Source organism: Apus apus, chromosome 6 (assembly GCF_020740795.1).
Source record: "Apus apus isolate bApuApu2 chromosome 6, bApuApu2.pri.cur, whole genome shotgun sequence".
NCBI lineage: Eukaryota > Metazoa > Chordata > Aves > Apodiformes > Apodidae > Apus > Apus apus.
This window is the reverse complement of record NC_067287.1, coordinates 35,629,555-35,654,766: the sequence shown is the minus strand read 5'-3', so window position 1 is coordinate 35,654,766 and position 25,212 is coordinate 35,629,555. Positions and strand designations below refer to the sequence as shown.

Sequence of the window (25,212 nt, the reverse complement as noted above, 5' to 3'; positions counted from 1 at the left end):
AAGAGAATTTAGACAGAATGCTATCCTTGTAAAATAATAGTGATAAATCCAAAAGCAGCACCATGTGTACTCAGAAATAAATTCCTTATACCCTGTTCTTTATCTACCTTGGATTTTCCTCACTATTTATGAGCACTGGCCATGTTTATTCTCTGCTATTCTCCACAAAGATAAGTTCTGCTTATTTAGAACTCAAATGAGAAGTAAAATGTACGTTGCAGATAACAGCATCATGATCAGTACTACTATTTTAATAAATGTCTCAAATGCTATATTTGTATATCCATTTATACCAGTGTGGAATGCAGTGTAGCTATTTTGGAGTGTTGTTGTTTTGATTTAGACTTTGAAGGAAATTTTTTAATCATATGCGTGTGCAGATACACATATAGAATCACAGGATGGTAAGCAAACTACCTGTGCAGTTCTGTAGACAAGATTTTGCTTAGTCATAAATATTTGGTATGTTGAATAACAACTTCAGCAAACACTTTACTGGAACTCAAGTGAATTACAAGCACTTTCAACCAGTGGAATTTGGCAAGTGTTACAAAAAAAAAAAAAAAAAAAAAAGCAGAAGGAAGAGCACAGTATTCAAACAGGTTTCCTCCTGTTGGTTATTTAAAACACAACTATTCCTTCTTGTTCTTTAATATTTGCAGATTCATTTATCACCTAGCTGAAGTGAATGTCTGTGTCCTGTACCAAATATTGGGTTTTTTTGAGAACAAAGTAGTGAATGTGTAATTTGTCATGAATCAGTGTCCTCAGAGATCTGATTTTTTGCCAAATTCTGGAGCATCCACCTATCTACATAACTGTTTCTTAACACACATTTGACTGAATGAAGTTGCCACTGAAAATGTTAATGAATTCTCATTAATACTGACTGCAGTATTCACTTACCTGGGCAGTCACTGGTGGAACAAAGCTGAGGACAGGTTGAAATAGTTCCTGAGCTAGTTAGGCTCAAGTTCAGCCTTCTGGATGAGAGGTTGTGCAGGATACAGGGTGAAGGTAACTGGCCTGCTAATGTCTGCTAGAACATATAGAAAGCAGAAGGTAGCAATGGACAAAATGCTATAGAAATCTGAACACCTATTTCGGAGTAAGGGGATGTTCCTGCTCTGTTTCAGGGGCCCATTTTATGCTGGGATTTATATTCTCTCTATAACTGATCACCCATTGAATGTTTTGGCTACCTGCTGATTTAAAATGGGCACTACCAGCTCCCCAAGCCATCTAACACCCTCAGCCTGGGCTGCTCTGTGGTACTTTTGGATTAGACAATAAATAGAAAGCAGTGCCACCCAAGTCATCTCTTGGCATATTATGTCACACAGGAAAATGAGCTTTGTATTTCTATTTGATAAAAGCGTGTTTTCTTAATAATTTTATGTACACAGGCATAATCATTGAGCCAGTTGACTGCAACTGGTTGCAGAGAAGCAGGCTGAGTTGATTGCTTCTAACAGGAATGCTTTATGCAGAAAGAGGCTCTCTGAGCTGGTGTTGATGGTATTAGTTGCAGAGCAGTCCATCTGCGTCCATGGTCATTAGAGGTTTAGTTTTCTGTATGTAAAGCACAATATTACTGTTCCCAAAGAAAATGAGAAGTATGACAAATTTATAAAGAGGCTTGTTCTTGATGAACTGTCTTCACCTGAGTCCAACCTAATGTATTTAACTGGCTTTTTGTCACAGACAAATCAATCTCCATTGTATGGGGCCTGACATGGCATATTTTACAAGGAATGTTAATGTGTTCACTTAAAGCACAAGCCTCAAAACAAAGTCTCTGTGCAAGTTCTTAATAACAGTATTCTGGTTTTATGTTGTGGCAGAAAGGGAAAAATCTCAGACTAAAAATACCAGGGATGCAAGAGCTGTCAGGTGGGCTTATCAGGTTTGTGGGGAGAGAAGAAGCCCATGAAAAGCGTCCATTTTGATACTGAAGCCTCTGTGGTTATGGTATTTCTCCCCAGTCGACTGCATTAAGTGGAAGTTAAAACTGGGAGTTCTTAAAACTGGGAGTTCTTAGTAAATTATGGTGAAAACATAACAGAAGTATGGTTGTTCTCCTAAATTATGCCATTCAGTTTTAAAGCTAGTTTTCAAGAAATCCATTCTGCACTGTGTGTGCTTAAGGATAATAAAGATGCCATACATTTATAATCAATACATATTCGTGTCTAGAATTCTAGCTTATATTCATTTTCAAAGCTATACGAAATATTTTTTCTTGGTCTTCATTTGTTTTGCTGAGTCAAATGAGGAATCCTATCTTTAAAAAAAGCACAAATATAATAGGACACAATTCTGCAATTTAAGGAATAGATATATTTGTTTGTGTCTTGTTGGTGTTACACTCTGATAACCAAAATATGTGCAAACCTTCAGGAAATGATGGCACCATATGTGAAACACTTTGATGTATCCTAATGACACAGTTGTTCTCAACAGCACATCTTGGTTAGTGGTGTACTGGAGGGGGAAAGGATGTGCACTGTCAGAGACTGCAAGTCTCTGTTCTGCACGTGTCCTCATTTGGCAAAACGAGAAAAAAACAAACTTTGAGCATGGAGGTAACTTGATTATATTGATCTAGAAATAATTGGTTGAGGAAGGCTTCAATATAGGAACTGGTGTGGGTAAAGAAAACACTCTTTTGCCTATAGATATCTGTTTGTCAGCATTAGCCTTGTCCAAAGTGAAAACTGTGTGTGGTCCTGAACTGCTGCATAGATCTAGACATAGACTGCAACGTTGTGGTCATGTTGCATATTGACAAGTTGTGGCTGGAAGTATCTGCCACGAGGGTTTGACTACAGTGAGTTGCCAGTACAACGGGATGCAGCTTGCCCAGATCTATGTTTAATTTGGAATTGTTAGTAATCATGAGATCAGCTGTGAGTTAAAACTTGTGTTTATGCATGGTAGAAACTCCTGATCTGTACAAAAATGGGGATGTTTGTCAGTGTTCAAATGGATGAGGTGGAGAAAGGGGGGAGCCTTGTTCTTGAGAAAGAAAAATATAAAGCAAAGCACATCTTAATGTGAGTAACATTAGACTAATTCTTTTCACCCCAAGGGAGCACCATTTTGCAAACACCAGGAACTCTGGAAGTTGTGGTTGTAGAGCTCTGCCTGGAGAATACTGCACAGCAGAGAGAGGCTATTAAACCATACACAAATTTGCTTCCCAGTCTGGTTGTTTATCTTGTATATTTTAAATACTAAGATTATCGTTCCAGGATTAGCAGAATCTGTTAGTTCTCTCAAAGTGCAGCTTCAAAGTCAGCTGAACTCCCTGCTGGTGGAAGGGGTGAGAAGTGCAAAACAGATGAATCATCCATCAGGAAAAAATAATGCCTTGATAACAAAATTTACTGGAGTGATAAGCGACTGCTTAGTAAATATTCAAAGTTGTAATGAATCCTGTTTGTTTACGTAGAGAAAACTCAAAGGAGGGGAAGTTGGGGAAGGTTGAGGCAGGAACTTAAAGCCCTCTAACAGCTCAGCTTGGAAACTGTATTTATTTACATATCGTATTAGGTGGGTTAGTGCCAAAGGAAAAAACAGGTGTTCTTTCTCAGCTTTACTCCATGGACCATAATTCTCTTTGCTTCTCCCTGTCTGTTGCACTCTCCACTCAAAAGTATGAGACCATGTACTCATGTAAATCCATAGTTAGGCTTAATGCATGGCCTCAAAGCAGTGTTGAAATTGCAGCTATTTGAATGTTTTGGAGTGGATGGGATGAGCATCCTTGTCCATCTAGGAAGACTAACTTCGAACTTTTTTGTCTAAATTTGGGTTTGTGGGAGTGGACGTCACGTGCATCAAATATGAAAACACAGTACACATTTTAAAAGAAATATTTATTATTAATTTCTTTTAAGGAAATACTAGAATCTTGCTTTCAACTTTTAGCCAGTTACACAGTTTGCAGTTCAAAAGGCAGGTTTTTTCACGTTATGATTTTTTTTTTCCCCCCTTCCCTGCTGTTGCCCTTTCCAATCATTCTAAGATTCTATGATTAATTGTGTATCCTGCCCTCAGCTGAGGAAAGGCTGGGGGATAGCAAATTAATTATATGGGTTTGAATTATGATTCAGGGCCATGTTTCTTGGGCTGCCAAGTGTATTTTGATGAGCATAAAAGTCCCGAAACACCTAGAAGACGTTGTTTTCATCCTCTGAGGTAGGTTTTCAGTGTGTAAAGGAAAGTAGTGGCTGTATCAGAAGTTTCCTGTTTTGAAAGAAATGTGAGCAAGGATCAGCTTTTGTCTGGATGGGCAGGATTGACATGGAGCCTCTCTTCACTTGACTCAAGCCTTTCTGAGCCCTTACAGGGAAGTAGGGCCTGCATGCTTTTAAAAATGACTTTAACAAAATAGGGAGGAAGTTGATACTGAAATTTTTGTCTCTGCAGCAACATTGTTTCTGTTAACTTTCCATGGAATTAGTTTTAAGTGGCAGTAGTCCGAGGTGGGCAAACAAAGTGAATTGCATTAACAAAGGTGATGGTGGGACAGCAATGTAACAAAAATGTAAGTGGATTAAGCCTTTAGTGGCACCAGAGATAAGGAGATTTGTGTGTCCAGCTCTGTGTGAGGCTGAATTGTTGGTTAGGAGCATATGCAAAACAAGGGGTGGCCAAAAAAACAAACAAACAAACAATAAATAAATAATAAAAAAACCAAAACAAAATGGGAGAAAGGTTTTGTGTCTTCAGAAGCCTCTGATAAGCCCCACCTTGCAGGGATCCAACAACAGTGAAGTGCCCTGGAGGCACCAGAAAGCACTGAAGGCAGTGACATGTCATTTGCTGTTGTAGCAAACGAAACACGATTGTTAATTTTGGGGCTTAGCTCTGTAGCAGAGTGAGGAGAAGCTGTACGGGATCCAACTGCATCAGTTTAGGCCTGTGATGTTTGTGTCTGTCATGATTTTTATCTGAGGATAAATGGACTTAGGAGTGAAGGAAGCTGATCACTATTAGAGTTGAAAATAAAACTTTGTCTGCATTACAGTTATTTGTTTAGCATTTAAATATGTGGAGTTTTTTTCCCCCTCATGTTATTCCTCTTGCTCTCCATTTTTAAGCTTGCTTAATAGTGTGTTGATACGGTATCTCCTGAAAATTCAAATACAATATGCAATAGCAGAGTATTTCACATTAATGACTGAATGCTTCTTTGGTGAAATTTTTTAAAATTACTTCATTTTTGTTTTTCAATTCACTGCATAAAATGATGAGGATTGTCTTTTAAAGTCAGTGAGAGTTGACACGATGGATCATAAAGATTCATTTTGAACCCCTGTACTCTGTAACAATACAAGTGTTGTAAGGAATTTGTAACTTCATTTTATTTTCTTCACTGGTCATTATATCTCCTTTGGAACCATTGCCTTGTTATGGTCTATCATGTAAATATTATTTGGACCATTTTTAGTGTACACATTACCATAAAAAAACTATTTATTTTGACAGCTGTTATGATAGTTATTAATACACACTTTAATGCCCAGATATCTCCTGCCTATTTTGTCAGTCTGTGGTTTGGTGGTGTTTGTTAAAAATCATACGATTGTTCATACAGCATAAAAAACCAAATTCCTCTGCTCCAGAGTATTAGTCAGTACTGGCTCTCTAGATGTCTTTTGATATCCAGTGTTTTTCTTACTTGCCTATGGAGGAGTTTCTTGCATCAGCCTCATGGAAAGCACATGCAAATGAAGGGGACTGTTGTTTTTGGTGGATATGCCAGGTCCTTTAATCTGAGCCCTGCACTCAAAATCAGCAGAGTAACCAATGGGATTAGAAAGGTCTTAAAGCCAAACTAGATGAAGGAGGAGTGTCTCTGTCTGAGGAGTAGGTGGAACTGGATTTTTATTTTCCAAACATCATTTCACAGCCAGACAACATTCAGCTTCCTGTTTTTTGCCACCTTTAGGGTTTCTGTTGTACAGTCTTTGTACTATACTATGCCTTGCAGTGCTGGGTAACATCAGGGTGTTTTCCCTGGGCAAGCAAGATAGTTTAGTAAACATGGTGCTTTAATAACCAGATGTGGGAGTATGAGGCTTTATCTCTGTTAATGTGAAGTGAGTGACACAATAGGATTGGATCTGGAGGATGAAATAGGTGATGGTCCCGATGTCTAGGCTGTGTTTGCTGCAAGGGATTTTTTCCTTGTGTTAGCTCTAGTTTGATGCTGTGGACCTTAATGCCAGTTGAGGTTGGAGCACGTCAGGTGTGCTCCGAAAGCTCTTTTGGTTGGCATCTGAAATAAATCTACATTGTGTGCTTTGAGACCTCTCTGAATCCAGCTGCAGCGACAAGGGACAGTTAGCACAGTTTAGAGATGGGCTTGAAAACAATACCCCGTGGTAATGTAGGCACTCCTTAATATACCAAACCAGGTTAGATAGCACTGCTTCCCACTGCTCAGCTTTGTGGTAGGACATAAGAAGAAAAGAAGAAAGGGTCAGATAAATCCATTTACTATTTCTGTGGGAGACTCCTTTAAATTTTCAATAGCTGAGTGGTAAATTTTTATTAATATGCCATAATGTATCTTTCATCATCACTGAGACATAACCGAGGAAGGCTGATAGAAACATAGCAGTGATATTTCCACAATCTTGACAGTAATTAACCTGTTTCCTGTAGTTACCAGGCAGGGGTTTCTGTCCTGTTTATACTCTGCAGTTGTCAGGCTGTCTCTTTTTACCCATCTTTTCAGCTACTGTCCAGCCATTGTTGGTAGGATGTTCAATGCTAGCCATATGTGAAGTTAATGTGTTTATGCTAGGAAGTTGTTGGTATTCTATGAAAATGCCCAAATTAAGGGTTTGTTTTGGAGGCTGCTACCCACCCTTTACAAATGGAGTGGGGAGAAAGAGAGAGAAAACTGAGTCTGAGCATCTGTTGCTTTGACTTTTCCTTCAGAGGGAGCCTGCTTCCCTCCACTGACTGTAGGCGGTCTCCAGATGTGGGCACCAAAGTCAGAGTGACTCTCTGATACAGTCTTTTTGTTTTGTGGCTGGATGCCAGCCTACTGTATTTTATTATGGAAAAAAAATAAATAAAAAATCAGTAATTGTAGTACATGCTTCTCAAGAGCCTGGAGAGCTGAAGGGAGTTGTAGCAGGAGTGGGGGGACAATAGATCTTGTGGAAAAGCTGAGCCTCGCTTGGCATTGTTCACAGGAGTTTTTTGACTTCAACACAGCAGGCTTTTGGTCTGGGACTTGCATGTGCTGAAAAGACACAACAAAACCAGATGGGAGCAGCCATAACCCCTGATCAAAATGTTTGTTTGCAATGGTATTGAACCAGGAGTTCCACAAAGGTGCGTGGTTCCAGTTGTGAATTCCAGCGTTCCTGTATAAACGCCTCCACTCGGGGAAGGAAGGTGTACAGATATGGTGCCTCCAGGTTTGTCTATGAAATACCATGTTTGAAGTTGCATCTTTCTTCCTTCGTACTCAGGAAAACACATCATATTGGTAGTTTGGGAATTTTTCATTATTTTTCCCCTAAATGCACAAGCCCATGTGTTAATCTAGATGGAGCCAAAGAGTAAGCATAGTAAAGCTCTTGCAGGAAACCCACAGATACCTGTATCCTCATTTTGCCATTGCAGATTTGCATTTACCATCAAAGTGCATGTTGTATCTCCTTGTCCACACGACTTCTCACATGTGCATGGCAGTTCGAAAAAAGTAGAATTTGGTATCTTGATCAAAACCAAGAAAAATCATACCGTGTGTTAATGCTTTTCCCCTGACTTCCCATTTGGACTGACTTGGAAATTCTAGCCATAAGACAGTTAATAAGCTTTCCAAGTGCTAGTTTTTTTATGTACCCAGCCGTTTTTTGGTCTCTCTGTACCTAAAAATTAAGTCGTTGATTCTGATTGCTAGGACCCCTCTGATTGCTGCTGGAGTTATTGGTGGCCTCTTCATCATCGTCATCGTGGGCCTGACGTTTGCTGTGTATGTTCGGCGCAAAAGCATTAAAAAGAAGAGAGCACTGAGAAGATTCCTGGAGACTGAGGTGAGAGTGTGCTTCTCACAGAACATTTGAAAAGATATGCAGAGTTGTTTTGCTTTAATATAAAAAATATTCAGGTCTTCAATCCAGTTACCAGAGAGGTCTGTAGAAATCCTTTTGCTAACTTCTACAAGACTGAACTGATGAAATGAATGAAGTTATTTCAAGATACTAGTTTTCTGTACATATATAGATTAGATTCACAGCTTTTGAAGACCCAAAAAAAGATCCATATGATCACAAAGTCACGTACCACCATATTTTGGAGCATACATCCTGTCCTCAACTGAACTTCAGTCCCAGTTCATCAGTACACTTGGCAGCTCTCATGCTTAAATATTACAGGTTACTTGCTGTTGTTCTCAGTGCCTTCATTGCCTTTGTGGTCCAGATTTTGTCAAGGTCTGTATTATGCTCACTAATAACGATGTATTTTATTAAGCCAAGATACTTTGTGGAGGTTAAAGAAATGAAGTTCACAGTTCTACTGGCAAAAACCTGTAGTGGAGCTATAGGATGGAGAGCTGTGCCCACTCTGTCCTGCTCTTTGAAACCCCAGTAGTGGAGGGTGCAATCTAGGAATTATATTTAAGCATAAAATTAATTTTTTATCTGTTAGCTGCAGCAGAGGGGATTACTAACATCTCCTCAGTCCCATGCTAGAGATGCTTTATAGGTGATTATATTTTTAAATTAGGGTCCCCCGTGTGAAATAATGGGGCTTGGGAATATTGTTAGCTAGTGATTCTTTGCCAGTGCTGTTTTCTTTTCTGTCCCAAGGGTCCTGCTCTGACTCATTTCCACTGTATAGCCTGGGAGCAAATGCTTACATGCATCCCCAGTCTGTTTGCCTAAGTATCTTTATGCTTGGCCAGAATTTATGTTGCTTCTTAAATACTGTTCAGTTGTATAGAAAGCTTAGCAATACTCAGTGCCTTTAGATACTTAAGTCTTGCTATTGTATCAGCCCCTACTTAAGCATAAATTATTTTAAGCAGGTGGCTTTCATTGGATTTGGGAAGTATTTGCTTTGAAGTCCAGGTCTCATTCTCCATTTGGCCAGAAGCTGTGGCTGTCAGCAGTTCCTGGTCTCCTACTGAACATGTGGGGAACCTGTTGTCTTGGCTTAGATACTGAAGATGAAATCAGAAGCCTCCTGAGATAAACCCACAAGTGACTATAGCTTCAGCTAAAGTCTCTGTTTCTGGCCGGAGGCTGCAACAGACCTGTACTTTCTGGAGATCATTCTCAGTAAATCTCTACAAGTGCTTTTTTAGATGTCCACAAGACTTCTCCCTGCCATACCTGTGTTGGTGGACTGTGGCACAGAAGCTGCTTTCCCCTTTCATAAACTGAAAATACAGAAGTGTACTACCAGTTTGTCTAATTTTCTTTTACTGTAAACCTTCTTTCTTTCGCCATGGAAGTACTGGGCAGGAAAGAGAAATCACTTTTTTAAAAGTGCAACTCACAAGTTATTTCTGTGATAACCTGACTTCTTGCTGTTTGGTTATGTTATGTTTTCTTACTCCATTAATTTCCAGATACCAATATTTTTTTACCTGAACCAAAGTAGTCTAGTTAACTAATTAAGCCTTGTAAACAGACAATTTTGAAATACTGTAGTGGTTTCAAACCAGACTCAGTAGGAGTAGCCCTGAATTGTTTTCATAATCCTGTAAAGGAAGAGACTATTTTTCATGTTAAGGTTATTGTCCTTTTCATGTTTTCTAAATTTCTTTTTAAAGAAGCATTGTTTTGTTTTGTTTTTTTTTTCTGGCAGAGAGGGGATAATATTGAGATCTGAAAGCATGTTTAACTGAATGTGCCATTGTGGATAATTTACAAAGTTTCTTGGGACATCTTGAGCAAATTGTTTAATTGTGCCTTTTTTTCAGCAAATTAGTGGCTATTAAAAATTAGTGGTTTGCTATGAGATGTTTTCTCCTTAAAGCTGTCCTCCTGTGTGATATAACAGAAGTTCCAAAAAACAGTCCTATCCCCAAAACAGAATAAGAACATGAAGAGCCATTAAGTGAGAGCTATTAAAAAGAAATGTGGCCAACTTAACAGGCACTAAAATGGGTAAAAATAGAACGTGGTACACTGGTAATAAATGCTGTATTTCTGTCATGTAGAAAATATTTATACTGCTTCCATTAGCAAAAGTCCTTGGGTGCGGTTTTGTGACATCAATGCAATTTCCAGTTTGTAATTCCTTTGTGCAGTTTCTGGTGGAAATGACTACGTGTTGAGTGAGGATTTTCTTTATTAGATCTCTTGGTTTCTTACCATTGCCCATTTGCTTTTGAAGATGAGAAAACCTTCCACAAGTTTGCAGGTCAATGGTAAATAGATGCCACAAGTGTCTTGTTCCAGTATTTACTTGGATCGATTGTTTTCAGTATAAACTTCTGACAGGTTTTCACATTTTTAAATATTTAAGACAATTGGATTCTCCTTCATAGCTTGTGGAACCCTTGACTCCAAGTGGCACAGCACCCAACCAAGCACAGCTTCGTATCCTGAAGGAGACTGAGCTGAAGAGAGTCAAGGTTCTGGGCTCTGGAGCCTTTGGAACTGTATACAAGGTAAGAGTCTTCAATAAACAGCAGAGAGTTCCCTCATTTAACTTCTGAACTGTCAAGTTCTGCATTGCAGCAAAGCATCCCATACGTGGATGGGAGCCTTCGTGAGCCTTGCATGTCTGGGAAAGTCATAGGGTGTGGGATTGTGTGGGAGGAGCACATCTTCAGGCTCAAACATTAACTTCTGTTTTAATTAGGCAGATTTTATTTCTTGATGAGAAAAGGAGTGTCAGCACAAGCATCGTTGCACACAAGAGGACTACACAAGTTGGGCTCTCTTGATGTTAAAATGCAGTATCAGAAGTTCTTCATTCTGTTCCTGCATAATGGCTTTACAGCACACTTTTGGAAAGCTAGATAAACTTTGTCTCTCATTTCACCACTGTCACATGGGTCCTGTAATAGTAATCATACCGTGTAAAACAATATTGTCATAAGCTAAACTGTAATACTTGTAATTGCTTCCATTTAAATAGAAAAGATTAGTTATGTGAATACCAGGATGTAAGAGCAGAACCCACAAGGGAAAAAGTACTTCAGTTAAAGATTTTGTTAAGATCTGTTGGTCATGTCCAAATCTCATGGAGTCAGGCTTAATGAACAAGTGAAACCAGACACCCAATCCTTTGGGAGCAACACACTCTTGCCAAATTGAGGAGGTAGGTCAGAGCAGTGGAGAAGGACAGATCCTGCATCTGTCTTCAGACTGGGGAGGAAATGGAGGAAGTACAGAGCAGGTCACTATAGCTACTAGGTCACAGAAATACATTTTTGTATGATCAGTTTGAATGTACTTTGGCAATTATAAAGCGATAGAGGTTGCCAGGAACACAGCAATAAGCAAGAAAGATGGAAAAGGAGCCTGAGAGAGACAGTTTGTGACTTCAAAGCTAAAGTTTACATTTTAGCCATCTCAGTGTTTAGTTTGAAGACGTAGTTTTGCAGAATTTCAATTATTTTATAGCTTTGTGTCTTCTCTGTTCCAAGGTTTGTAACTGAGTTGTGTCATGTGACAAAATGCATCACAAAGAACTGGAACTCTGAATCAAGTGTCTATGATTATTTTCCTAGTAACTTTTTTTTTTTTCCAACCTTTCTAGGGCATTTGGGTCCCTGAGGGTGAAACTGTAAAGATCCCTGTGGCCATTAAGATCCTCAATGAGACCACTGGGCCAAAAGCCAATGTGGAGTTTATGGATGTAAGTAAGAGATGATTGGTGTCTCTGAGTCTTGGGGAGGGTGGGTCTTTCTGCAGTCCACAAGGACTGTGAAGAAGAATTTCTGCCAATTCTCTTGTATTTAAATAGGAGAAGGAGGCTTGTACACAGGGCTGATACTGTGCTGATGTTCAGCGAGTACTACAATACGTCTCTGGAAAAACTCAGCCGCTGAGATTTTGTGTATAGGGTGTTTACCTTTTTCCTTTAGTCTTTGAAAAGCTGTCTCAGTGTTAATGCCCGTCTGTAGAATTCTCTATTGCAGCCATGTTCAAACGGACGAACAAAACCAACCAAAAAAAATTAAAACCGACCAAGGTTATATCTCAGCTGCAGGCAGGTCAGTGCTGTTTCTCTGGAGCTGTAAAGCCGGGCAGGTCTGTGGGAGGCAATTGCTCTGCCCTGTTTAGTGCATGTAAGAAGGAGTTGCAGGGGAGCATCTTGCCACCTATGCAAGTCTCTGCTGGTGCAGAACTCACAGGAACAGAAATTTATCCTCAGCTTTTTTCTGCTTCAGTGTTCCTGAGAGTCTGGAACCTGTCAGCTGCAGCAAAGCATTAACAGGGAGGGGAAAGAAAATTGAAACACACTGGATTTTAAAAAGTCTTTTTGCTTTACTAATCTGAAATATTGTTAATAAGAGGTCAAGATCATAATTTCCAGGAATGTCCTGTGTTCACAGAGACTATGCAGCCAGTGTTTAGCTCCATGACAAAATCAAACCTCATTGACACTTTGAATGTGTATGTCCTATGTAGTGACAGTTTTTTGACAGATGGTAGAAATTTGCACTTTTTTGTAAATCTCTCTTATTAACTTGAAAATTAGATAGGACTTTTAAGTCTTGAAAATCTGTTCAGTGTATAGGCTTAATTTGGTTAGGATTAATGAGTCCATAAACCACAAGGAGAATGTACTCCGATTATGTAGTCTGTTCTTTCATCTAGGAATGAATAGAAATGTATGGTTATGGATTTAGCTATTTCAGACAAATTACCACATGTGAGTTCTCAGGCAATCGAATGAAGGCAGGAGAGATGAAGGGATTTCCTGTGCTTTTTACAGAGCACTGCACATTTACGTTGGTAACATTCAGTAATCACTGTGCACAAATTAAATAATAATTTTTAAGAAAGGCCATTTTGGCCCTATTCTAAAGGAATGAATTGCACTACAGGGATAAAGAGCATTAGATTTTTGCTTAATGGGCAAAATAATAATGGTCAAGAGTATTGGTAATGATAGAGCTCCAGAAAGAGGAGAGCTGGTATTCAGCAACCTTTGGAAGTGAATGTGCAGGGAGTGCAAGGGCACTGAAGGCAACCTGTGCTCTGTGTCTGATGCTGATGGGCAGTGATGTAGATTCCTGCCTCAAGATGAAGAAATTGTCAGAGGAACAAGTTGGTGGAACTGAGCAACTTGCACCAGCTAAGGATCTAACCCTTTATCTGTGAGAGAAATAATACTCATATCTCCTTCTTTGATAATTATTAACCTTGAAGTACTCTACAAAAAAAAACAAACATATGGTCCTTGTTAAAAGACAAAGTAACTTGTCTGAGGTTTCATAGCTCAGCTTGATCAACTGATGTAATTCACTGGACCACATTTCCCTCCAGTGTTTGCATCCTAACATCTGATTAATGGCTCAGAAATTATCAAGGTTTTGGGAAAACTCGAGAGATTTTAACTATGTGTAAAGGCACAGCCACACTAGGAATGGTTTCTCTTTGAAATAACAATTTCTCATGCATTTTTCAGTGGTAACAAGGTGAGAGAGAAGTGAAGATTATTTTTAGTCCTAGAGGTTAATAATAGCCTAAAGGTTACTTTAAATCATAAGAAAAAAGAATTTGACTTCATGATTAGTTGATATAACTGACAATAAGGAGAAATAAGACGTTTTGTGTCAGTGCTGCATTTGATACCTGTGCAGTGGTCTGTGACATCCTTTGATGTACTGCATTGATGAAGATGATTATTTACTTTCATTCTTTTGTAATAATTGTTCATGCAATTGTACAGATGTTCCTGCCATCCTCACCTCCTAACCCAGTCATTTATTGTCATTTTAAATGAGAATGACCTAGGCATAGTTTATGGTTTTAATGTGACTTCTCCTTTCTCTCCCAGAAAGGACATAGGTTTATTTAAAATGTTAAGTTTTTATGAGGACATAACTTAAATATCTTTAATTAAAAGTTATGGTAGAAAAAGGCTTTGATCAGTATAACTATCCTGATAAAGTTTGGTGCAGTTTACTGGTGTTATTTTATGAGGAAAGCAAAATGCATCAGTTGTGATTTCAGTTAAAAGATGATTCTGAATAGTTCTTGGTTACAAGCAGTTGGATCAGATTTTTTAAAGGTATATAGGTGGCTAAGTGCCATTATGAACATGGTGGGGCTTGACTTTTCCTGGAAGAACTGTCTGACATGTTGATTATGAGGTTAGTTGTCATTGCATGACATCCCCTTGACCTTTGGGTTTTTTTATGTATTTGTCAAGTATTTGTGCGCTTTTCTCAGCAATTATTTCTTACTTGATTGTGTACAGCCTTGTACTTGCAAGTAAAACTTGCAACTTTCATTCTTTCTAGAGAGGCTTTGGAAAATGTAAAGCCTCTTGTGAACAGCAGTTTGTGTACAGAGAAAGCAGCATTTGGGATACTTTAGTGTCTACAGAAATAGTTGGTATATATGGTAGTTGCCTTGTCCATAGGTTCTGGATGAAACTTCTGATGGTGGCAGAATGCAAGTCTGAAAGTGCTCTGTGAGCTTCCTGAAATTGTGCTAAATGTTATGTTAAGAGTAAAGAGCAACAGCTTGGCTACTGGACTTTTATTTCAGCACCTAGAACACCCACTAATGGGTCTGTAATGACTATAATGAGATCGTGCGTGATCTTAGCCCCTGCTATGGCCAAACACCTCCCTCCTTCCTCCCCTCCGGGGATGATGAATTGACCATCATCAAAAAGTACAACCCTATTCAGGATTTTTCTTCAGGGAGTTGGAGCAGAGTCTGTTTACCAGGCTTTCTCCACTCATTCCCAGCTGGCTTTTTTTATTCTACTCTCTTCACTAATTTCTTATATAGCTTTTATCACTGCAGTTGTCTGTGTCTGTTAAAAAAGTGCAAGCTGAAGTCTATAGAGTAACCCATACAGCATTCTCCAGGGCAGAAGCAGAATGTACATATGGACTTTTACAGATATGTTTTCACTCTGCAGAGGTTCTTTCCACTGTTTTGTAAAATGTAGGTTTACCTTTTTACCACCAACTTCTGAATATGTGTTACCTCTGCAATAATTTCACAGTCTAAAGAATTTCCCCTCAGGTGTTGAAATGGTTATGTACTTAAGTTGTGGGGTGTAGTTTCTCCTCCCTCCTTGGCTGGTCACACTTCATCATCCCCAAAAGGGTGCTGGAATTTGAATTCAGAGTGCAGGTGTTCTTGCTACTGGTGCCTGCAAGCCTGTCTGGGAGAGGAGCCACCAGCAGATGCAGAGGGTGTCGGGAGGGAAGGATATCCTGCTCCTCACCCTAAGGCTGGTAACAGAGTATATGAGGGTCCTGAGTTGTAGGGAGGGAAGAGAGGCTTGTTGTGAGGAAAAAAGGCAAATACACAGCAAAGAGGCTACTTGATAGTAGAACAGGGACTTATAATTTCAGTTGTGAAAACAATTTTCCCTCCTCAGCCTCAAATTACTTGACTGTGATGATTGTCTAATAAGTGAAGTAGCTGTTGGCCTGATCTGATGGTTTAACATCAAACCAGATGCTTGGCTTGCAGTGTAATACATTCTAAAGTCATGTTGCAGTTGGAAAGCATAGCAAATGGTCTTGGAAATAAAAAAAGAAGTATCTTTAAACTAAACTGCCATGGGGAAACAGACAATTGATGAGAGCCTTTCTTTTCTGGCCATCTAAGCTTGGTGTTTCCAGGAAGTAATCCTGCGAGCTGTGATTCTGTCCAGGGTTTTGATCCACTTACAAGTTTAATCCATCCTCTCTGAACTTAAATACTCCATTATGTGTTAGAAAATAATTAGAGGCTGCAAGCACAAGTCGGCATACACAGAGTTCCTTGGGAGTCCCTGAGCTCATTGAGATGAAGACAGTTTGACTGATGGTGGTCAGCTGATAGTGGGCCAGGAGCTAATAATAGAAGGCAGGGCTGCTTAGCTAGGTGAGAAAGTTAACTTGGGAAAAATTAAACTGAAGGTTTTGGAATTTATGGTTGGAAATAAATTTCCCATTCTCATTTGTTTCCTGGTAAGAGAGCTTCAGAGGCAGTTGGTTTCTTTTATGGTCTTATAATTAAGATCTAGGGGGCTTCTTGACTTGCCTGGACTTAACTGTAGCTCCCTGCTGTCTCTAGGAGCAGCATTCAGTGTGCAGGAGACCATTTGTCAAGCAAAGTGTAAAGGTAATCAGTGACAATGACCTCCACCAGGCATGCAGCAATCAAAGCTGCATATAGAGGGGCTGATACCCACATCTTTTATCTATGTCTGGCCTAATTAACTAAATTAATAAAGCAGTCAGTTGTCTTGTACTGCAAAAAGAAAAGAAACAGCTTTTCCTAAATTATAAACCTGTCTTTTAATAAAAACAAGTCCTCAAGACATATCCAAATTATCTTTGGTTCAGGGATTCACGTTGCTGACTAGCAAAAGAGAATTTTATATTCTGTTCAGCTGAAAACCCCCAGAGATCTGGATAGATTGAGATGCTTTCTTTGTTTCTTCAGCTTTGTTTAGCTGCCACTGTGGAAAGAATCCTGTAGGTACAGATGGGTCGTCAGGTGGGGAAGGTGAGAGAAGACTTCCTTTTTTTCGGTTTCCACCATTGGCATTAGACATACGAAGGTTCTAAGCTGAAGCTTTTGTGTTCTGTCTGTGGTGACTTTCATAGAGTCCTTGGGGCTCCCTACAGACACACTCTGGGTTGTGCAGTTTCTCCGATCACACAGATCATTTACACTGAGTCTCCTTGTAGGATCCTGCCTTATATGACTATGGAGGTGACTGGAGAAATATTTTTCTCTGTCTTTTGTGTTATTTTCAATTCCTTTTATACCTCTCAGGCTACCGAGCCAGTGTTTGACCCAGATCTTCAACAGTCCATGTAGATGCTTCCAAAGATCTGAAAAAACAGTACTGCTAACGTTATTTGGATAGTACCTCCAGACACCCCACAGTCATTCAACTGACTGCATGGCAGCTTGGGAAATACAACTGAGTTAATCTTGAATCTTAGTTTAAAGGGCAGCTTTGGATCAAATTAAATTATTTATGGCAGCAGTGGTAAATTTTTCCTTAGCCTCATCTGCTGTCATTTATGTAAATATCCTCTTTCCAGCTTCTGTAAGGGTTGTCTGTAAGAACAGCTGGTGACGAGCAGCAGTGTCGTGCACTGCCTGGCAGTGTGCTTTACCTGCACCTCAAACAAGTTTTCACTCCATCATGTTAAGTTGCTGGGCAAGGGGTGACCTAACTGAGCTGATTGTAGACTCCTTTTTGTGCAGTCTCCCCTCTTCCTCCCTCTTAGGAACACTGTCAGTATAGCCACTTAGGAGAGGGAACTGTTTGCCTGTCAGTTTCAGGCACAGAAGCTCACAGTGATTGCAATTACAATTTCCAGTTGTCCAAAGATGCCAGAAATCAAGCCATCCTTGAGAACTCTGCATACCATGCACAAGCCCTGAGAGTGATCAGTCCCTTCAGAAGCTGGGAATTGATCACTACTGAAGGTTAACTGCTTTTAGTCATCTGAAGATTAACTCTTGCAAGGTCACACTTCTTTCCATCTTAAGCAATAATTCTCTCTTTAAATATTTTCTTCAGTAATTTTTCTATCCAGAGTATACGAAGGTAAGATGTGTGTGTATGTGCAGGGGTGTGTTCGTTTTCTGTATGGAAGAGCATGTGGCTGGATGAAGAAAGTATATACAGAGAAAAGCTGAAGTGCAAGCACAGATACACGAGCCAGGCTGTTTGGAAACAGTTCTGCTGGCATAACACTCTAACTGGAAAATACAGTGAGGGAAAGAGTTTGCCTGCTACTGTTGAAATCAATGGGAGCTGTGTACTTGCCAGCAAATTCAGCAGGGCCAGGACTTGACCTAGGGAGTCATCCTTCAAAGAAATCTGCCAGAGGTTTGAGAGAGAATCACATGCCTTAGTGAGTGACTCATGTAACGAGTTATTCCTAAATGAGTTAGGAAGTATATTCTGAGGCTTTTTATTTATAGCAATGGCAGAGATCATCATTTAAAATTTGTATCGCATTATGACCTGGAAAACCTGCATAAGGTTGGGTAAATACATGGTTGGTGAGAAGACCAGGAAGGAGTTTTAGTTTTATTCACTGGGAAATGTAACTATGGATTAGTTGAAATTATTACAAATTTTTATCAAATTCAAGAAGTGGTCTTGACTGCAAATAGTATGTGTGTGAAGGAAACTTTTTGAACTGATGTCCTGTATTATGATTTCTTCTTAAAGGTATGAGGTACACCAGCATGGTTTATACTTGTTGTCTTGGAGTATATTTTTGAGCCTGGTTACTGAAACATGTAGTCACTTGTTTGTTTAACTGTGTATGTTACTGTTAGGAAGTTCAGGATCCCATGGTTGCCATTGTTTTATCAGGACACAGAGAAAGCTTTTTAGTAAAAGTGTTTAGAAACGGAATAGGCGAAGGATGGGAGTATAAAAAAAAAAAAAAAGGCAGAGAAGTGGTATCAAAAGTGGCACACAGTAGTTTAAGTGGAAGACTTAATCAGAAGCTCTTGGGATTTATATTTTCATGATGAGTTCCATGAGTCTCTAGTTCTTGGCATTGCACTGTGTGTTACCTCCCTTTACTGTATGTTTAATCTGGATCTGAGCCAGACTGCTCTCCTCCAGTTTCATATCTTCCAAAGACTTACAAACCTTGTATCTGGATGTGGGCTTTTGGGAGTGCAATCCTGAATGTTTCAGTCAAAATTTCTCCTGGATAATTTAGGGCCATGAATTTTGAGGAATCACTTCCCAGCAAGACAGAGCTTTCAGGTGCTAGTCTTTTCATCTGAGCAACCAGTGGATGGTGTGATTTAAGGCAGAGGGGAACATGTTACCTGTGTTAGGAACAGATCTTCCTGGAGTGGTTGGCTGGAGCTGATAGACTTGTAACTGCACACACGTACATCATGATGCACACATGGGAAACAGCCTTTCTTGAAGATCAGCAAAGTGACTGGCACTGGAATTCTTTGCAGTCTTTCTGTCATTCAGATGCAAAGTGCAGCAATAAAACTGACAAAACTTGGTAAAAAGGAAGATTATTGAATAATGTTTGGAATGCAATGACAAGAAGCTGACACGTAGCCTTTTTTAAAGCAGACTTTGGCACCAAGAACTGGGCAAGTAGCACCGAATTACCACTAAAAGAAACATGAAAGCCTGTATTTTAGAAATTTCCTATTGCTTTGCATTTTTTATTTGTGCCTCCAGCTCACATGAGCGATATAAAATAGGCACACGTTAACGTTTAAGTTCCTAAAGGGCAATGTGTATGCCAGAATGTTGCCACACTGATAAAAAATGCAGGTTTTTATGGGATCTCTGTTAATAAAAAAGAGGTACTGTTTCCACAGTCTTTACTGTAATGCATCTCAAACAAGCCATGTCTAGTTCGAGGTTAATGGTGAATCTAATGAGGTTGGAGGGAAAGACCGAAGAAGAAATGTCTTGATATTTAAGTCACAGGAGCTGGCTGTAAAACTGTATGTACATGCTGGCTAATAATTTTTGAAGTACACTTGTCTGTGATTTAGTTCAGTGCCAGATGGGCAGGCTATTACGTAGCAGATTTGTGATGAAAGCAGGCTGGTGGGGCTGTGTGCAAGCCCCAGCACACGCTGCAACTCACAGATCAGCAGCGGTGCAGAAAAGGAACAAGGGCAAAGGGCCCGGGAGGAACAATGCATTATATTTGTCATGCTTGGTTTTATACTGCTGAAGCGCCATGTCAAGTTAAAATTAAGGGAGGAGTTTTGTGTTGTAGTAAGAAAACAAATTCAAGACCATTTTATACATGCAAATGTTCACCCTGTGTCCATTTTGAATAAACATTTCAGGGTACAGAAGCACAGGAGCTGAACTTGAAATACCACTGTTGAAATATGTTTCATCTTCACGTCTTTTAAGAAACTCTAATTTGGAATAATTCTACCTAGGTGCTTTGTTCCAAGTAACACTTCAAAAATTAAGTGTATTCCACATCTCTGTGCTGATCCAGATACCTATGATACATCAGCAACTGTCACAGACTTACATAAATCCTATGATCAACAGCTGTTCATATTAATATTCTACATATTATTTACCAATTATATTCAGCTGTCCCTGTCGCTGCTTGTCACAGAGTTGGGATGGAAGAAACGAGACAGGGAAATCTGGTACATGACTGGCTTGCTGATAATCTTTGTAATATTCTGCCAAGACCTTTCAGACTTGCATGCAATAACTAGGATAAGCAAGAGAGGGCTGAGGTCATGATGTGGCTGGCAGTCCGTGGAGCAGTAATTGTTGGTTTGAAATGCTCGGTCCTTGGCTGCTGAAACTCTAGTTCCAAAAAATAAACAAGATTTTGCAGGGCAATATTTTCCATATTAACTTTGGTGCTGCTTCTCATTGTACAATACAGTATCTGTTGGACAGATTAAGATTAGAAAACCTTTGTGCTGTGAAAACATGGTGAGCTTGTCTCTGCCCTGAAAGGTGTTCAGTCAAGATAGACACAACAGATAAAGGGTAGAGGGTTTATTGTTATTACACACATCTACAGGTGGGACTCTGTTAATTGCAACACAGATCTCATAACCTCTAAGCAAATTATTTTTTAATTTTTTGTTTTGCTTTATGTTCTGTTTTTAAATTCACTTGGAATGTTTACTTAGAAGAGGAGATAGTGTATGATGTTTGCTTTCAGACAACGCTGTCTCATCTAATTATCTACTGAAGATGTGTTGCAAATGTTCTTTTAAAACGTCTCGGTTAGTGCTTGCTCCTAAGTCACATTTTGAAGAAGCTGGATGCTGCTACACGAGGCAGATAGTGTTATTACCAACAGAAGGGGCAGACTGGGTGTTCTGACCTCTTAGTTACGTGACGGCAGCTGTATCCCACAGCGTTCTGCTCGACATAGAGTATCAGGCTTTTAACTGCACGGACAAACAAGCGTTGTATAAAATCCAACCCCCCACCTCCAAACGTCGGCGGGCAAACCCCTCCCGGCCTCCCCTTCCCCGGCCCCGCTGCGGCCAGCGCTCCCCCCGCCGCGCGCCGGGGCGGCTGGAGCCGGTTCCGGCCGGTTGGGGGCAGCTCAGCCCCTTGGCAGGAGCCTCCTGCGGCGCCGGGACCCCACAGCCCTGCCGGCCCCCCCTGCTCCCGGCACCGGCCCTGCCAGGAGTGCCCAGGAGCTGGGTGGGCTCTGGATAAGGGCCAGGCAGAAGGAGGTGGCCAAGGTGGAGGTTCTGCCGCGGCGGGTGAAGCCCGGGGCGGAGCTCGGCCCCGCACTGCAGGTGAGACGGGAGGTGTGTTGCTGGTGGCCGTGGTTTTCTCTCGAGCGTTTCGTGATGAGGCTTTTAGCTTTCCCTTTGAGAGATGAGCAGGTCAACAGGGGGGTAAAATCAGGAAAGCAGAGATGAAAAGGGTGGAAAAAAGAACTGAGGAAACTCAGGAGGAGATAGCAGGGCGGAGTCATGTTGAAAGGAGGAAAGCACTACACCCCAGGAAGTCTGTGGTAACTTTCGATGGTTTTGTGGTTTGTTGGTGCCAGCTTGGTCAAAAAAGTTAATAATAATCTAACAGTGAAGCAAGCAGTCCAGTGAAACCTTTTTTGTTTAAATATCACCATCCATTTTCAGTACTTGAGTCCTGAGCGTGATGCGCTTAACGCCACTGAATGCAGATGAGGGAGACATGGAGATGCCTGGTCTATTTGAATTCTCAGTTGTGAGAGATGAAATACCTGGGTTATGGGCAGAATGTGTCTTAGATTAAAACAGCTCTTAATGTCGATGGCACACTTGATGAAATTAGGTTTCAATGTGATGCAGTCCCTTTAAATTGATCCTGTAGGAGGAAGGAGCTTTGAGTGTGTGATTATAGAGTCAAGCTTTTCAGTGATACCAGAAAATTTCAAAGCACTGCTGTAAGTCACTTCAGAAAGGAGTCAGAACTTGATAGATTTTTTTTTTCCCCTCTATCACTTGTTCTTGAGACCTTGCCATCACCCATCTTAAATCAAAAATCAAAGAAATAGCTCTCTCCTTCTGAAAAAAATCAGCAGCTATAGCTGAAAATATTTATAAACCAGTCAGTGGTAAGGTCTGCTTTTCCTCCTGTTCAAATAATGCTGAAATGATTGCTTTGTTAGACTGTACATTTAAAACTTCGAGCATTTTTGCTAGTTGCATCAAAATAGCAAGAAACAAATCACTTTTGACAGACTATTGTGAAATAATGGTGCATGTCACAAACTGTAAGGAGAAAACATTTGTCAAAATGATACGTTATCTTCACAAAGAGATGTGCATGCTTATCAACTGCTTACACCCAATCTGCAAGGGGGGGTGGCCGGTCTGAAACCCACGGTTACTTCTTCTGACTGCTGTCACTGGAAATGTTTGTGGTTGCTGAGGTCCTGAACTCTTGGCCATTTATGGGTAGAAGCAAACTGAAAATGTAATCACTAGAATCAATGTTTTCAGGCAAGGTTCACAGAAAGGCCGGTGGGACTTGTCCCCTGACTGTATGTTTGACAGATAATCTTCACTTAGCTTGTTGTGCACTAGAGGTCTGTACCTTTAGACCTGAGATTCCTGCTCAGCTGTCTAACACAGGCTCTGATGAATTTGGAGACTTAACTTTGGTACAGAGTCAGCAGGGAGAAGTAAGAAACATACGGTATGTGGGTTCTACAAAATGTATCTCCTACTCCTTCAAACACTTCAGCATCTGCTTGACTTGGAGGCGCTTGAGCCCTGCTTGAGTCAGCATGGTTGCCCATGTCCTCCGTGTTTGTAGGCCAAGGACCGCAGTACTGCTTTTTACTTTTATTTTCATTTTCTCTAAAATACACAGTAAGCCAGGTTTGGTTCTAGAACTGGATGAAGGTATTTATTCCTGCATGAATAGGACCCACTGCTTCCCTAAGGTGGGCATGGAATATTTGACCCAGCATTCTGTGAGCATCACCTTCTAGAGGGTGAGCTTTCAACTCCCTGAATTGTGCTCGTTTCAGTAAGTGGAGGAAAGTCGGTGTCTCTCATGCATTTGAATCTCATGAGGCAGTCGCATGCGTTTGAATTCAGTGTGAACAATGCAGGCTGTGCCTCTGCAGTGTTGTGTCAGTCAGACTACATACCCTCTCTGCTGTGTGCCAGTGCTGTGACAAGCAAAGCAGTCTCAGCGGGTGTGCCTGGTCAGAGAAACGCAGCTTGCCTCAAGACGCATGCCACCTCCAGAAAAGGCCATGCACCTGGTTAGCAGTGCCTCAGCCAGAGAGCAGCTCTGTTCCTGGACATTGGGGTGCACATTGCTCTAGTGCTGCACCACACCTTGCTGCTCACCAAGCTGCTGCCTGGATGCAGGGTGGGACACCAGCCCAAAGCTGGCTTCCCCAAGGGCACTAGTCTGGTCAGAGCCAGGTGAGCAGTACTTACCTGATGCCCTGTTTCCATCACACTTGTGCATGATAGGCCACAGTACGCGGCTTTTGTTTTGTGAGGGTTTTTTCACTCTTAGTTTCTGTCCTAAAAATTGTTGGGTATAGTGGCGCAACTGGCAGCTGGACTTTCAGACCTTTCTGAAGGAAGGAGTCAGTCTCACCATTTAATGGTGTAGCACACTTGTAGTCCAGTCTAAGTGTGCAGTGATTTTGCTTTATACCCAAGGGAGCTCTAGTCAAGCTTCTCATTGGAAACTGAACTAAAAAGATACTCAAACCTCTTACAAGTGCATGATGTCCAAAACCACCCATTTGAAGCCAGATGTCTCTTTAGTTTTAGGAGCTGAGAAAACACATATTAAAAGGACTCATACTGTTATCTTGTCTGTTCATGTGCTGAACATGGCTTCCTATAGTAAAACAAGCATGGGGGCAATTTCAAGGAGACGGTGGTTAGTGCGAAAGTCTAGCTAACAGCACTTCAGACTTCCTTAATAATGGGCTCTTGATTTACAGCTCTCACTGTATCACACTGTGCAAGCCAAACTCACTGTTTCCACAGAAAACAAGTGTTGGGTCATGTGAATGTAGGATTTAGACCTGAATGTGCACTGTTACACTTCTGTGCAGCAGCCAGTGATGAAACTGTACGTACTGTAAGTATTCGTCTTGCTTTATACTTCCAGTTTATTTTTTAAATACCTTTCCTTGTTTGCTTCTGAGTCCAATTCCTCTAGTGAGAAGTTGAGAGAAATTGTTGTACATGACCTAGGTGTTGTCACCATCTCTCAGGTGCCAGAAACCTGCTTCATCAGAAGATGTGGGATATGCTGCTGTACTCACATGAGCCAAGTTAAAGTCCTGTGGTAGGAACCTCAGGTTTGAACCTGCCCTTGCAGAAAAAGTTCTGTTCACTGTACTATGCAGCAGTACAATTCATTTTAGAAGCTGTTGCCAAGCCCCAAATAAGACTTGCTTGAAAGTGCCCTGTTAAATGTGTCTGCTCCTAATGACTATAAAACAGTTCCTGGGAAAACATCTGTGGCAGTTCATGCTGCTTCTGTCCTGCTGTGGGACTCTGGTGTCCTTTGTTGGTCCCTATAGCTGCATCTCTCTTTTCCTTCTCAGAAATGGCTGAGACGTTTCAACACCAGCTTTCCCGAGAGTATCTGCCTAAGCGGTGAAAAATTGCAGCCCAGGGGATGAAAGTGTAGCAATGCTTTAAAGAACTGGAAAACAGTTTCTTGCATAGGAAGTACAGGGGAAATATGACAGTGGGTATCATCGTTGTATGTTAAACCCAGGCATGGCTGTTGTTAGTTTGATGTGCTATCTCTTAGGTTAAGTACCCTTGCAGACTGTGTAGGCTAAGTTGGCTATAACCTGAAAAATTTGTAAAACCTAGCAGAAAAACAAAAGGCATTGAAAAGCTGTCGGGCTGTAATTGGGTCTGCCCAGAAGCAGGTCAGACGTGCATTCCAGACAGGTGTTTGCCCTAGCCATTAGAAGCATTGTGGAATTAATGTAAAAAGCAGTGTATTCACTGTAGTATGTCTCCTGTTACCAGAGCACAGCTTGTGCTTTCAGAAAAATGCACGGCACTGTATGAAGTCAGCTTT

The 25,212-nt window shown here is 40.7% G+C and overlaps 1 protein-coding gene across 2 annotated transcripts in view; it reads left to right on the top strand.

Annotated features, from left to right (window-relative positions):
• The window catches only part of ERBB4 (erb-b2 receptor tyrosine kinase 4), a 599,354-nt gene that overhangs the window by 476,298 nt on the left and 97,844 nt on the right, over nt 1–25,212 (top strand). For both annotated transcript variants that reach the window (XM_051623560.1, XM_051623561.1), the window contains exons 17-19: nt 7,934–8,066; nt 10,532–10,654; nt 11,752–11,850. In XM_051623560.1, the coding sequence (XP_051479520.1) occupies nt 7,934–8,066; nt 10,532–10,654; nt 11,752–11,850 (355 nt within the window). The remainder of the gene's footprint in view (nt 1–7,933; nt 8,067–10,531; nt 10,655–11,751; nt 11,851–25,212) is intronic.